Here is a 16,442-nt window from a genome sequence, read left to right as displayed (position 1 = left end):
TGCATAATATCGCTGCTCTAGAATCCTGGAGCTGAGGTTGCCATGGTTACGGCAGTTCATTTCTTTATCCGATTCCTAGAGCAGGGGCAGTGTGGTGCCAATATCTCCATAATGGTTGGTTTTAGGGCCCATAGAGCTTACCGAGTTTTGTTCTTTGCGTCAAGGGGCTTAAAATGAGCTTTGTCTCGTCCTTGTACGACAAATTTGATTTCGCCTATATTAGCCTATTATTTTTATATCTTTATATCTCCCCCCATTGTCCCCCCTCCCCCTGGAATTGTTTTGAAAATAAAATACAGCCCATGTTACTCACTGGCAATGTAACTTTCTATAACTTAAGTAATTTTTTTTAATCGGTTCAGTAGTTTTTGAGTCTATCCGTTACAAACCAATATACAAATTATTCCTCTTTATAATATTAGTATAGATAAGTGAGTGAACATTGTAACAACGGATTGAATGAACGAGTATATGTGTGAACATCAAGATCAGTGTCACAAACAAACTGGTGAACACATTACACTTTAAAAGCTACTCTTTCAAGCATACTTTATTATCACAAAACATCACTGTATTTTAGCATTAAACCAAACAAAAACAAACCCCATGGCACTACAGCCCTTGAAGGGCCTTGACCTACCAAACAACCGCTGCTCAGCCCGAAGGCCTGCAGATTACGAGGTGTCGTGTGGTCAGCACGACAAATCCTCTCGGCTGTTATTCTTGGCTTTCGAGACCGATTTTAGCATTAGCCATTCGTAATTAGTATAAGTAATGTTTTATTAACTTAGCATTTAGACATTTTTAATTTAAAATAAGTGTGTCAACATTGTAACACTAGATTGAATGAATGAGTATATGAGAGAACATCAAGATCATTGTCATAACAAACTGGTGAACATTTTATACTTTCAAAACTACTCTTTCAAGAATATTTTATTACCACAACACATCATTATAATTTAGCATTAGTCATTAGTAATTAGTAATGTTTTAATATTATATGTTGTTTTTATCAAGATGAAGGTTCTTCAACAGCTGAAGATGACCCACAAACAGGGACGAAACCGGTACTGATACGTAAAAATATTTTAATTACCTTATTATCTATATAGATAACACACAATATCTGTCTGTCTGTCTGTCTGTCTGTCTGTCTGTGTGTCTGTCTGTACATTATACAAATCCATACCATTCCATCAATGTCAACCAAATTTTGTATACTTAACTTTTAGGACCCTGCAGGTAACCCCATTTACAAGAAATTTTAACATCCCTCTCCATTTCTTATTAGGCCCTCTGGCACATTAACATAGGCTAATAAAGGCAAAATATTCAATTCGCCATACAAGGATGAGACAAAGCTCATTTTGATCTTCACGATGTGTAGAACAAAACTCAGTCAGTACCTATGGGCCCCGAAAACCATGTTTTAAGGGCCTGAAACCAACCGCTTTGGAGATATTAGCATCACACTTCCCTGCTCTAGGAAATGGATGAAGAAATGACCAGCAGTAACCACGGCAACATCAGCTCAAGGATTCTGCAGTAGAACACACGCCTGGTGGTCGAAGTAGGCACGTGCGTAAATGTAGGCTAAGCAAAGGAGAGATTCTGTTACACATGACTGTCTCTGAAAAAGCACAGTGGGGTAAGCCACCCCAAGGGGTTTGTGGTTGGGAGAGGGTGGCATATATAGTATAGTATAGTATAGTATTTATTGAACATAACAGGCGATTAGCCCCATAACATGTTCACAATGCCCCTTTCCATGCACAAACAACTAACAACAAAAGAAAAGAAACACGAGACTCCTTGGGCATGCCATGAGGTCCATCAGATACTCTGGAAACATGACATCCCCAAGGGAGGGTCACCACGGCAATCATCCTCAGTTCCTACATGCCACGTCCATCGTCTCCATTTAATATTAAGAAACTAAATAAATAAAAAGATAATAATATTAATAATAATATGAGAAAGGACAAGCTACCTACTACTACTACTACTACTACTACTACTACTACTACTACTACTACTACCCGGCCGCGCAATCACCCCTAGTGAGAAAAGGGCCACCCTCCCAGTGATGGCAAGACCGCCCTACTCATGGGGCCTAAAAGAGGACCCTAGCTACCCCTACCAGATGACAGTGCAGTTTTCTCACCCTTCCATTTGCGGCCGGCCACGTAGGGCTGAAACCCCCTTACCCATTTAAAAACAGCACATGGGTGGCATATATAAAAATAACTGAAAATAATTTGAAACCATAGGTTTCAGGGTCGCTGAAATGAAAAGTCCAAATTCAGTCCCAATTGGCATGGGGGTGAGAAAGGCTAAAAAAAATTTTTTAAAAGTCCAAAATGGCCCAGTTTATGGTATATAAATCCATAGTTTTTGGCGTTGCTGAGATGAATAGTAACACTCCAAGTGTCGTTTAAGTCCAAGTTCACCCACATCGGCACAGGGGTGAGAAGGGGTGAAAATGAAATTATCCAAAATAACCAAGATTATGGGTGAATGTATCTTCCAGCATAGTTTTCAAACAAACAAACAAACAAACAAACAAACAAAAAACTCCTCCAACACCGTGACACTTTGGATGCTGTTTAGTCATATTTCAGGCCCAGTCGGAATAGAGGTTGAGAAGGGTTAAAAAAAAAAGAATATCCAAAATGACCGAGACTATGGATGTATGTGTTATATTCGAGCATAGCTCTCAAGTAAAATTGGTGCACACGACTTACTATACTATCTGGAAAAAAATTACATGGGGTAAGACACCTCTACCACCCCTGGTGGAGGGGAAGATACAAAAAAATAATAAAAAACAACTAATATTACGGCCAAATCCATAGTTTTCAGGGTCGCTTGGATAAATACTGACACTCCAGATGCCTTAAAGTTGAAGGTCAAACCCCATCACTGCTCTCAACCAAACTCGGTACGGATATGAGTTATTATCTTGAAAAGACACCGTAGGACTAAGACACCCCTGGGGGAGGGAGTGGCACATAAAATAATCGAAAACAACTGATATTAGTGTCGAATCCATAGTTTCTGGGGTCACTGAGAAGAATAGTGGCACTCCGGATGTTGCTTAAATACAAGTTCAGCACCCACCAGCATGGTGATTCAGAAGGGGTGATAAAGAAAGTGTCCAAATTCATCAAGATTAAAGTTTTTTTACACAGTTTTTGGTACCAATATAAATAGTCCGTTATTGGACATTATAAATTTTCCAGCTAACTCATTCCTGGTTGCCAGCGTTTCACCCCAATGTGCTAAGCTGGGTCATCAGTTGGTAAATAGCACACCCACCAAGACGCATGGCTAGTGCATACCGTGGAGGCCACTGCGTAGGCTATTTGGAGCCACTGGCAGTGCCAATGCACTATGAGAGACAGACCATTTATATTGATATTATAAATTTACTAATTCGGGACAAATATTTCAAGTTCCCTATGGGAATCAACATCTATATCAACAGTTTATGGTGTTGATCAGCTGATTGGTGATAGTCACAGTGACAGCTGGAACTGTGTACATCATATCTATAATGTGACGCATAAATACATTTCACTATAACTTATTTTTATTATTTGTTTGAAAAGATCAATTACTTCCCAGACTATCTGGACTGCCACAAGGAAATACTTTAAGGCGAAACAAAATAACCTTAAGCTAGAATGTACAATTATACACATAATATTTCTAAATTTGCAAAAGAGTTCATAAACAATCAATCGTCATAATAAAGAAAACTTATAAAAAAAATAATTAAAAAAACATACTTGAAACAGGTAATACAAATCCTAAAAGTAAAAGGTGCCTTTGGTTGTGGTACCATACACAACTATTAACCTGACTCAAGGGAGATAGGGCCACCTTCCCTATTCTCCACTTGAGTAATTCCTGCCTGGTGCATCCATGTTGCGGGGGTGGGCATCCTCTACTCCAGTAGGCCGGTGTAAAAGAATGGCTAAGTTCAGGTGGAGACCCAGTCTCACGGGGCATAACGTGGAACCCGTGCTCAGGGTTATGGGTGAAGATCTTAATGGCAGATCCAGCAGAGAAGGAGACCTTCGGAATGGTGGAAAAGGCGGAAGAGGCAACCCATCCTCACTGGGGTTAATTAGTTGAGGACGTAAGATGGGGTAGACGGGACTCCTTAATAGTGATGAAGACAACCTGTCTAGGAGTAGGATGCTCCAAAATCAATGTCCCCAGCCAGTGGATAGGGTTGAGCGTGGGGTTAACGGCCTCACCTTGTAAAAAAAGCATTGTTCAGAAGACTTCTTCGAGAAAACCGGACTGAAAACAAAGGCGACAAAAACTTAGGAAAAGGACACGAGTAAGGAAAGCGGATATAAACATGGCGAGATGGAATGTAAGAACAATGTTGAAACTGGGAAAAATGCAAGAAATTGTAAATGAAACAAAAAGATTTGGATACGACTTAGTAGCGATTCAGGAAATAAGATGGAAAGGGCAAGGATGTATTGAAAAGAAAGATTATAACCTCTATTACAGTGGGCCGGAAGAAAGAACAGGACAGTTCTGTACGGGATTTATAGCACATGGGAAATTAAAGAAGAGTATAATAGGATTTGAACCAATCTCAGATAGAATATGTAAGCTTCGGATTAAAGGGAAGTTTAGGAACATAACTGTTATATCAGCACATGCACCAATTGAAGATGCGGATGAGGAAAGGATGGAACAGTTTTATGATGACTTAGTACAAATCGTTGAAGAGGGACCAAGATATGACTTGATTATTATTTTAGGAGATTTTAATGCCAAAGTGGGAAAGGAAGAGTGTATGACACCAATAGCTGGGAAATATACACTACATGAAGAATCAAATGAGAATGGTTTTTACTTGGGACAATTTGCAACTACGAGTGGTCTTATAATTAAAAGCACCTGCTTTGATCATGAGAAAATACATAAAGGAACATGGAAGATGCCAGGAAGCACATTGGTAAATCAAATAGATCATGTACTAGTGACGACGAGGCATGCAGCATCCATTATTGACGTAAGGACATGCAGAGGGCCAAACTGTGATTCTGATCATTATTTAGTAAAAGCAATAGTGGGACAAAAACTGGCAACAGGACAGAGGAGACAACCTACGGAAAGAAGAAAACGGAATTTGGAAAAACTACAACAACCAGAAGGAAAACAAGAATTCCAGTCAAAAATGAATAATACTTTACAGACGATTGGACAAGTATCTGGAATTGAGGAAAGGTGGGCAAAAGTTCAAAGGTGCATACAAAATGTGGCACAAGAAACACTGGGTATAGCTAAAAAGAAAAGAAATATTTGGTTTGATATGGAGTGAATGAGGAAGCGATTGGAAAGAAGAATGCAGCAAGAGAAAAATGTTACAGAGAGATACAAGGTCAAATAGGGAAAATTATGAGAAATGCAGACGTGAAGCTAATAACATCTGTAAAAAGAAGAAAAGAGAGATGATTAAGAAGAAACTAGAGAGTATAGAGACACAAAGGTTACAGAAGAGGACAAAGGAATTCTATAATGAAATTATTTCAGGAAGGGGTATAAGCCACGATTGAATGGCTGTAAGAATGAAGAGGAAATAAGTGAAAGATGGACCGAATACTTCCGAGAACTCCTTAACAACGAAAGAGAAGATGTGGAAGAAAGTGAAAGGCATATGGAGCAGAGTGGGCCAGAACAATGGATAAATGCCCCCACATTGAAAGATGTAGAAAATGCTATTGCAAAATTAAATAACCGTAAAGCAACAGGAGAAGACAGAATAACAAGTGAACTGATTAAAAATAGTAACAAAGAAATGCTACGAGAGATACATGAACTGATTATTAAGATTTGGGAGGAGAACGGATACCTGATGAGTGGAATACAGGAATAATTTTCCCAATATATAAGAAGGGAAATAAATACGAATGCACTAATTATAGGGGGATTAGATTACTGAATATCATCTATAAAGTATTTTCAAATATCCTATTACAATATCTGACTCCATTTGCTGAAGAAAGATTGGAAGAAGTACAGTGTGGCTTCAGGCGAAATAGGAGCACAGTAGATCAAATATTCGTGGTACGTCAAACGATGGAAAAATGCTATGAGCATAATATAGATCTACATATGTTGTTTGTAGATTTTAGACAAGCATTTGACAGTATATACAAGGATAAGCTATATGAATATATGGAGACAATAGGAATACCACAGAAACTGATTAGGATGTTCAGAATCACTTTAGGAGAAGTAAGGGCAAAGGTGATAGTGGATGGAAGAATTGGAAATGAGTTTGCTCTTAATACAGTTTAATATGGCAATTAACCATGTCCTTGAAAAAATAATGGATACCGGAAATATTGTATATAAATCTAAACAAATTTGTGCGTATGCAGATAATGTAGTGTTAATGGTCAGGAATGATAGATATTTGAAGGAAATGTTTCTTGAAATGGAGGAAGCAAGAAAACGGATGGGATTGGAGGTGAATGACAGTAAATCCAAGTATATGCATGTGACTGTTAAAGGGGGCAGAAGAAGTCAAGATAATCTGACAATAAATGGGCATAATTTTGAGAATGTACAAAGTTTTGAGTATTTGGGAACCATGTTGACAAACAATAATAGAATAAGTGAGGAGATACATCGTAGAATAATAGCTGGAAACAAGGCCTATTATGCAAATCTTACATTATTTAAATCTCGTCTATTGTCTAAACCCACAAAATTCAAAATATATAAGACCCTTATTAGACCTGTAGTGACATATGGCTCAGAAGCCTGGAACCTTTTAGTTAATGACGCAAATAAATTAAGAATATTTGAAAGAAAGATTATTAGACGAATATATGGCCCAATTCAAGACCAGAATGGTTGGAGGATAAGGACGAATGCTAAATACAGAACATATTAGACCAGGAGGATATAGTTAGATTTATTAAGGCACAAAGACTGCGATGGCTAGGCCATGTTGAAAGAATGGAGGAAGATCGAATGCCAAGAAAGGTAGTTAAATCCCGAGTAGATAAAAGACGGCGACAAGGAACGCCCCGTAATAGATGGAGCGATGAAGTTGATGCCGACTTGAGGGCAATGAACATCCGCCCATGGAGACCAGCCGCTCAGGGTCGAAGTAGATGGCGGACTATTGTAGAAGAGGCCAAGGCTCACACAGGGCTGTAGCGCCGGTTAAGTAAGTAAGTAAGTAAGTAAGTAAGTAAGTAAGTAAGTAAGTAAGTAAGTAAGTAAGTAAGTAAGTAAGTAAGTAAGTAAGTAAGTAAAAGTAAAAGGTGTGAAAGAGGAAATTACCAAAATTGTAGATGTACGTGTGTACAGTACCTTCCAGAATAGTTCTCAACCAAATTTCATACAAATACAAATTACTATCTCGAAAAGATACTGGAGGAGTAAAACACCCTCTAACAAATCTAGGGGAAGGAATGACGTACAAGAATAATCTAAAATGACCAATACTAGCGTCAAATCCATAGTTTCTGCGGTCGCTTAGTTGTATTGTGGCACTCTGGAGGTCGTTTAAGTACCAGTTCAACTGTGTAGGCATGGCAAAAAGTGGTGATGAAGAAAATGTCCAAACTTACCAAGATTAGTTTAATTAATGAGAAACAAAATAATCTATAAGACTGGAATTTAAACACATAACAATAACTTCTAAACTACAAAATGATTCTTAATCAGTCAACATCACAATCACAAAATTTACAAAAATTATCTTCATACATAATTAACAGGTAATAAAATACCTAAAAGTAAACACTCAATAAAATGCCCGGGCAGCACTGGGTAATACAGCTAGTAAGAAATAAATGTACTGATTAGGTGGAAAGTTCCTATCTTTATATTTGCAATCACTGGATCATCAATATGGATAATGAAGCTAACACATACCTGCCAACTTTTAAAAACCAAAAATAGGAAGACTTTTTAATTAAATTTAAAATCTTAAACCAAGAAAACATAAAAATGTACCTAATCATTCTCATTTATGACACTTACATAAGAAATAATAGTATTTATGTCACACTGACACATGCAACAAAATGCATAATACCATATTTTCTCGCGTAATTAACGCACTTTTTTGACGAAAAATACAGGCGAATTCAAGGAATTCAGATATTTGCAAATTATTTACAATTCATTTACATTTAAAAGATACATCAAATATAATATAAACACAATTGGCTCAATTCATTTGCGGTTATCGTTATTTGGCGTAAAATTCCGGCGAGAGATTTTTCCTGAGAAGTCAAATAGGGTACATCAGCTAAGTTAGACACATGGGTTTGAAGTACCGACACTGGAAAATATTCTTCTCATTACGAGCTGACAACACGACCTGTAAGTGAAATACACATGAACTAATAAAAGTACTGTTACAAGTGAACTATGTAGCGTGAGTGCAATGTAATTTTTTTAAGACTTTATTGGTGAAGTACTGTATAATGTTTATTTTTAATGACCTAACCTGTACTGTATAATATTGTAACATAGGCATTTGTAAATAGTAGAATTCTGTCTATAGTTCCTGGAAAGATCCAGACAGTTACATTACTTTTGTACAGGGTGTGTTACTTTGTTGGTATGTGTTCTAGAAAGTGTGTTCTGTCTATTCTGGAAAAATACGACTTTCGCGATCATGCGTATTCTAGAATGTTAGTCAAAGTTCGCGATCGAAAGTAAGGTTGTGATGGGTGAGTCTAGGTGGCGATAGGGAACACGTGCATGCTGATTGGCTGCCTCCAAGGCCAGTAATTCCTACATATAGTGAGCGAGGCAGTGTTTGAATTAATTCTGTATCCTGAATTCTGTCGGTCTCGGTTTATCTGTCTGCGAGCAGCCTATCTGGTTGACATCCCCCGGCTTCCGGGATGGCACTCTCCTCGGGTAAGCACTCTTGAATTCCGTTCCTGCTAAAATTTCCGTAATGTTCCGATTTGCTTTTCATACAGGAGTCTGCCCTAACCTCGCCTAGATTCACCAAATTAGTTACTTATGATGCCTTAGTTTTTCAGCTGGACTTACCTGTTCGTTTCCGAGGCATTCCCATTTCTTGTTTCACTAAAATATGTATATTGTAGTTTAACATTATTTCCCTTGGGGGTGGCCACTGGTAGTTCTGTATCACTTGAGGTACGCTAGGTTTTGGATAACCTGTAAATTGCATTGTACTACCGCATTGGTAACTAGATGTATAGTTGATTTGAAATTTGAATTTACACTGCTACGAAATAACCTATGTATATCACTGAACTTATAGCTCATAACTTGGAATGTATTTGTAAAATTATCTTGTAAATAATATTTTTCAAATCTAAGGATCACGGGGATTTATTTCGGAATCCGCTATCTAAGCCATGTCCATGCCTTTGGTAGGTTCCCAGCCCTTCCATCTTCCCGTTTTTGTCGTTCACTAGTTGGCCCTACTGATAGTTACGTACTTGTTTTGTTGGAGATCCGCGTAATGCTAGCTACTGTTTTTCCGAGTGTGTAGTGTTTTCTTATATTGTGTATTGTACTCTTACCTTCCCCTTCTAACTGTGTTTGTGCCTTGTTTGGTGTTACCCCTGTAGTCTGAGGTAGCAGTACAATTCATGTAATGTCATAACAATGACATACCGGCAAAGAAAAGAAAACTGTCCAACACGAGAAGGGCCGGGCATCGAAGGAGGGACCCTGCTACATTACCCCAAACCGTTCATATCCAATCTCGTGCGAGTCACGTGTCCATCCACCCTTTTTCTTGAGTACGAACGTGGATCACTCGCGGAAATTTTGCTTTAGGCATTGATTTTCGTTTTAGAACAATGTAAGGTGCAAGCTTTCTGCCATCAGCAAACATTGCAGTACATCATTGTTTTTTGCTTCCAGTAGCACGTACGATAACACTGTATGTTCCTTTCTTATTGATTGTTCGTCTTTGTGGCATATGGAAACTGACTGGCGTCTCACCTGCAGTTCCTATAAGGAAGATCAAATATTCCTTCACTTTACGCTTCTCAATCACAAAGCGATGAAATTGGTTGAAAACATTCGTCATTTTTTGGCATTAAGTTGTTATTTGTTGTTCCATTTCTCTTCATAAAATTAATCAAGCCTCGGCTAACCTACAAATCCTAAAAACTGATTCCACGCACAGCGGCTATTTCTCATTCTTTAAAATACAGCGTTTTGTGAGAAACGGCTTATCCAACGTTGCATAACAAAATCATATATTTAAGCAGATCCTCCTCTAATTGCGGAAACTTGCCGCTTTTTGGTCTGCGAAATGCTTTGCGAGACTTGAAGTGCACTTCTGTTACTGCGGTAGTGCACATTTCATTTGGACACTAAATACTTGCTGCCCGCTGCCCTGTTCCCGTATGTTTCGGCGTAACTGATCACCGTGAGTTCGTATGATGCAGTATTAATTGAATACTGTGGACTGACAAACAATTTTGAGATCACAGAATGTCCCGTACCCGAAATACTCGTAATACTAGTGCAGTGGGATTTCTTTTTTTTTTTTTTGCTAGGGGCTTTACGTCGCACCGACACAGATAGGTCTTATGGCGACGATGGGATAGGAAAGGCCTAGGAGTTGGAAGGAAGCGGCCGTGGCCTTAATTAAGGTACAGCCCCAGCATTTGCCTGGTGTGAAAATGGGAAACCACGGAAAACCATTTTCAGGGCTGCCGATAGTGGGATTCGAACCTACTATCTCCCGGATGCAAGCTCACAGCCGCGCGCCTCTACGCGCACGGCCAACTCGCCCGGTCAGTGGGATTTCCTGCCGGCTAATAACAACCGCACGCTGCCCTGTGTTTGGAATGCCCGCTTTCGCAATTGGAAGCCTGCTACTTGAGTAGCTGACATCTTCATATAGAAACGCATCCGGAGCTGCGTGATGGATGTTCGAAGTTGTTGATGCGTCAAATATGTGAACATTTCTTTTTCTCCACTTTGGACCCAAAAATATTGGAATGCATAAATTATGCAAGGGCGTTAATTATGCAAGAAAATACGGTAGTTTCCTCTATCAGACGGTAAAATGAACGGAAATTTATAGGTATCTCTGAATATTTGGAGATAACGTTTGTTACATTTTTTGGCCATAACGAGAAAAGAAATACCAGAAACTGTCACCGACATAACACCCTTAAAAACATTCAACTCATTAAAATTATGCACTTAAATACGCGAAACTACCACATACAAAACAATATGTCCCATACATTATTAACATGCGACTTTGACAGAGGGGGAAAGCATAGAAATGCAAGAAAAAAAATACAAATTCGTCGAAACTACACACAGAAACGATGTTAACAGCGTGCGAACAACACAATAACAAACTCATTTTTTTTCCTCCCGATTAAATGAGTCGCTAGCTTGCGCTAGCCTCTCTTTGCTTGCAGGACGATTGCCACCCCGAATCTCCAGCTGTATAAAGCGCACATGCTGCTGTAGTGAGCGGAAAAACGCTGCTGTAGTGAGCGGAAAACACGATACACGAAGGCGACGGACAAAACACTCACGAAATAAAGCATCAAATAAATACACTTGAAAATGAGGTTTCGTAAACTACACAAGCACATAAGAATTTATCCTTTATCCTAGGGGAAGTGTATTGGCCATACTAGAGGTTATGTATGTCAAAAATAGGAAGAAGTAAAAATAAATCGGAAAATCGAAAGAGTTAAAAACCGGACAGTTTCCGGGTAAATCGGAAGGATTGGCAGGTATGCTAACAGATTATAATGCACAATACAGTAAATGGTCAAAGAAAATGTAATAATGACATGCTAATAGCTAGTATACAATATAAACAAAGGCAAACTGAGTTTCAACCTCACAACCTTGAGCACAGTAGGTGAGTACTTAATGAACTCTGGCAAGAATTGAATTACACAGAAGAGAAAGACACATTCTTCTCATTTTCTTACATGCCTGAAGAGAAAGTAAAGGAAAACCAATGTACCTTCGGTAAATCAAGAAAGAACTGCTCAGAGTTACGTTTAACAGGTGTCTGTTGGCAGACTTTACATCTGGGTGATATCAGCTCAACAGAATTGATAAGGTGACCGCATCCATCACACTGATCTCCACGAGCGTCCTCATAGCCACAGCGAGGGCAGATTCCTTCCACAAAGCGATCTGCCAAATACCTGTTCATAAGAAAGTGTATGAAACAGCATCTTCTACAACAGAAAAACACTGGCCAGAGGAAGGATATTGCAAATACGTGAGAGATATTCTAGCAATAACATGTAACTTCCCAAATCTTATAAATACATGTAACTTCAAAAATTTAAAGGGACAATTAATGTTCTTCCCTCCCTTAAAATTCATACTACTGAAAGTGTACCCGGTATGATCATTTCTATTAACTTTGATACTAATAAAGTCAATATACTGAATAAAGTTAAGCAAGAGAAGTTGGACACCAAATTCAGTTTACCTGTTACACTTCTGACATAATAATTGCTCCATGGATTGGGTAGTCGTAAATCCATTCTCGTACAGTTGTAAAAATATCTCTTGACAAATTCTGAAAAATAAAAAATATAAAACAGTAACTAAGAGGTCAGAAAAAAATTTAACGTATAAAAACAGTACCACTAACCACGTAAGTACTCTAAAGATGAACTGATACCAGAACACACAAACACTTCTTACATTTATTTCACTTTTAACTTACTATATGTTGACTGTTGGGCCCCTTTCATCCTTATATGTCTGTCCTGTTGTTCCTACTATTTTGCCACCTGTTTTCATCATCATTCTTTCTCTCCTCCCTAATCCTGTCCTTATATGGCTTTCTTTTTATCCTACATTTCACATTAGGATGGAAGACCTGACAATATGGTACCTCAATGAGTGTTGATGCTCACCCTCCGAATGAAGTTAGCAAGCAGAAACAAGCTCATCACGAGGCTGAGAAGAAATGGATATAGAAGAACTGGAATTGATGATGAGAGAGAGAGACTGTCTATTCAAAGATGGCAGTGTATGAAAATATGGTGACTGTCCTTGTCCTTTTGGGTTTACATGTTTGTTCTTGTCTCCTCTTTCTACTGTACCCTCTTCCTATACTGACCTGTCATTGTGTATATCCTATTGTGAGCTCCTTTTCACATACTATCTTTCTACATATTACTTGAGTTGTCACTTTTTAAATTTATGTAACCTTAGTACAGATTAAGAATATAGGATAAGAAGTTGGCTTCTTATATCAATTCGCCTGGTTTCTTCCCAAAATAGTCTAACTGTTCGGAGCAATGGAGTCACAAAAAGCATGAAACAAAAAAATATATATATAAACTAGAAGTTTAAATCAGTCTGCAGTGAGGAAAAGGCTGCACTTTGTCTCCTCTCCTTTTCAATTTTTATACAGAACAGGTGGTAAAGGAAATCAAAGAGGAATTTGCAAAGGCAATCACAATCCAAGGAGAGGAAATCAAAATTGTGAGATATGCCAATGATATTGTTATTTTATCTGAGTCTGCAGAAGAGCTGGAGAAAAGGATGAATGGTACAAACACAATCTTGGAGGAGTAGAAGACAAAAGTAAATAAATCCAAAACAAATCTAATGGAGTGCAGTCATAGTCAGGTGATGTAGAAAATATTAGATTAGGAAATGAGGTCTTAAAGGAGGTAGATGAATACTGTTACTTGGGTAGTAGAATAACTAACGAAAGCAGAAACAAGGAGGACATAAAATGCAGACTAGCACAAGCCAGGGAGGCCTTTCTTAACACATTAATAACAGGCTACGTTAATTAACGTAGTTTCGTATTGGTGTGCAGGCAACCGGCTACGTAAATTAACGTTTTCTCACATTGCTTCACTCTTTAGTGATTTTTATCCTCTCTGTTTATTAATCAAAATATTTCATGTTGTTTACAAACTAAAGTCTTTGCTGATCGGAATTTAGATAGATATATTAATTCTTGACAATGCTTTCAGTAGAGGAAGTGTGGTTTCATAACACTCAGTACCGCGTGACCGAGTGTATTGTCAGGTGTCAGCATGGCGCACCGTAGCAAAGACAGCTTGAACGATGATGAAATATTTGGAGAATTGCATGCTGATAGTTCATCTGATGTCCCTAGTGATTGCAAAAGTGTAAGTATTAGTGATTGTGAAGGTATGAGTCCATCAACATAAAAATATATGCGCGGAAGTGAAAGTGCGACATTCGGTTCAGACGAGTCTGCTGACGGCGACAAAAATACGAGTGAACATGCCAGTGATAGTAAGGACAGTGAGATTGATGGATGGACAAATAAGGATGAAAACAGAGTCCTAGAACCATTTACAGGTCATTTTCATGTCATTCTAAAGTTACATGTATTTATATTTCATCCTACTTCTCATGCTAAGTGTGCTTTTGTTGCCGGTCCACAGGAAAGAATGGAGTAGCGCGCCTGGACAACAATGTGTTAAGAAAAGAAATTTGCTCATTTTGAACACTATTATAGGAATCAGAAAGATGATTATCAATACTTTTATCTGGAGGAACACTGTATGGAAATTTTATTTATCACAGGGCTTTTAGAGCCGGGAGTGTCTGAGGACACGTTTGATTCGCTCACCTACCCAAAGCCGTTGTTTCCCTAAGGGGACTGGGTTATTTACCGCCGCCTGACACTTGGCATAAGAAATATAGCAGCTGGATGCCAAAACAGCAAACTCTCTGCCCTTCAAATTCCAAACCAGGCACCAGACAATGGTGAAGCTTTTATATATTTGCGTTATCTAAAAGCCACACAACTGTTAGATAATACTTTCCCACATAAAACACACAAAGGGTTAGGGCTGTCATCAATGCCTTACAAATAAAAAATCTGAGGCAAAGGGTACTATGTCACAAACGCGCAATTTTACGGGAGTAAAAATTTTCAATGTTGCTTTCCTTGCCTATTTTTTAATGAAAGTATTATTTTATTTTATAACATAAATATTATTTTATTTTATAATACAAAAATAGCTTTCAACATTTTAATATCCCTGTGACAGGTTTCGTAAAAAAAAAAGAAAAATGCGCTGTATTTAGACTGGTGGACTTATAGAAGACAGTCGTTTGGAAATTGAATATTGCTAAATTGTAAAGGGTTGTTATCGTTATTGTTGGGTGATATTTTGTAATATTGTGAAACTTTCGTGACATGGGCTTTCAGAACAGGGGGTGTCTGCCACTGTCGATTCTAGAAGGATTGTCTGGTTGTTTACCAGATTCTTAAGATGGAAGGCTCTCGATAAACATTTCCGTTAAACATAACAGGCGTTTTTATTGGTGAATCTGGGTAGCAAGAGGTAAGTTTCTGTGGCCTGATTGGTTACCTGGTGATCAGACCAGGGACAGCTTCGCCCTCCTCGAGAGAGCAAGGCAAGCTTTCGACGTTTTTCACTTCTCACCGGCCTAGTGAGCGGACGCACTTCTGTGATCGTCCCACCTGACATGGCCTACCTTGGGGTAACCACTATTGGTTTCATTTCCACCTTAATTTAAATTAAATGTTTGTTTTTCTTTTCACATAGGTGTTTACTCCTACTAGCTCAGACTCACCATTCAATTATTAAGATGTCTTAGCTTTCAGCTGTGCCTGACTGTTTCATTTTGGAGGCAATTCCCCTTTTCTTTTGGTTTTGTGAACGGCGTAATTAAGAGATAAATTTTATTTCCCTCTGAGTTTGCTTCCAGTAACTGAGGCGTCTAGTAACAAAACCGGCCAAGTCACAAAATTTGCGAAAATGAGTTAAGGTTATCAATTTGAAGTAGAAGTATAGCACTATCAGGTGAAACAAGAATATGCTTTAAAATCGTCCATGTCTTCATGTTATAGAGCACTGAATTCTCGGTCTTGCAACAGAATCGGCCAAGTCATGCAGCCAGTGAATTCAAAACCGGCCAAGTCAAGGAACGACCGACAATCTTTATGATGCAGCATTATTGTCTGGAATTTTGTATTGTTTCATTAAGCAACAATGTGATAATATCAGTAGGCAAAATCGTTCCTTGTAATGTATATTCTTTGAAGTCATAATATTTTGTTTTTTGTTCGTTTGCAACACTGATTTACTTTTTCGTGGGCTTCTTACCGTCATTGGTGCCAAAGCAATCCTATTTCCGGTGTACTCGTATTTTGTCATTATTGTGTGCTGTAACGTGGATATTGTTCCGAGTGGTGAACTGAAAGATTTACTTTCATACCTTGTGAAATTGTACAAAATTGCAACAAAAAACGGCCAAGTCAAAATTTAAATTAACAAAAAAAGTGGGTTAATTATGAGTTAGATTTCTCAAAACAGCGGAACTTAAATATTAAACCATTAAGGATATAACTGTGAAAAAAAATATTTTCTGACCATCATTGCTTTGTCTCTACAGGTTTTTCGTCCATATTGAAAAATATGCCT

At 38.2% G+C, this 16,442-nt stretch overlaps 1 protein-coding gene across 1 annotated transcript in view; it reads right to left on the bottom strand.

Moving 5' to 3' along the window:
• MetRS (methionyl-tRNA synthetase 1) overlaps positions 1-16,442 on the bottom strand; it is a 298,475-nt gene that overhangs the window by 155,059 nt on the left and 126,974 nt on the right. The window contains exons 9-10 of the mRNA XM_067147600.2: positions 12,479-12,568; positions 11,999-12,185 (exon numbers count right to left, since the gene is read on the bottom strand). Of these exons, the coding sequence (XP_067003701.2) occupies positions 11,999-12,185; positions 12,479-12,568 (277 nt within the window). The remainder of the gene's footprint in view (positions 1-11,998; positions 12,186-12,478; positions 12,569-16,442) is intronic.

Source organism: Anabrus simplex, chromosome 5, assembly GCF_040414725.1.
Source record: "Anabrus simplex isolate iqAnaSimp1 chromosome 5, ASM4041472v1, whole genome shotgun sequence".
NCBI lineage: Eukaryota > Metazoa > Arthropoda > Insecta > Orthoptera > Tettigoniidae > Anabrus > Anabrus simplex.
Note: the sequence above shows the minus strand (reverse complement) of the source record. Positions and strands in the feature narration are given on the sequence as shown.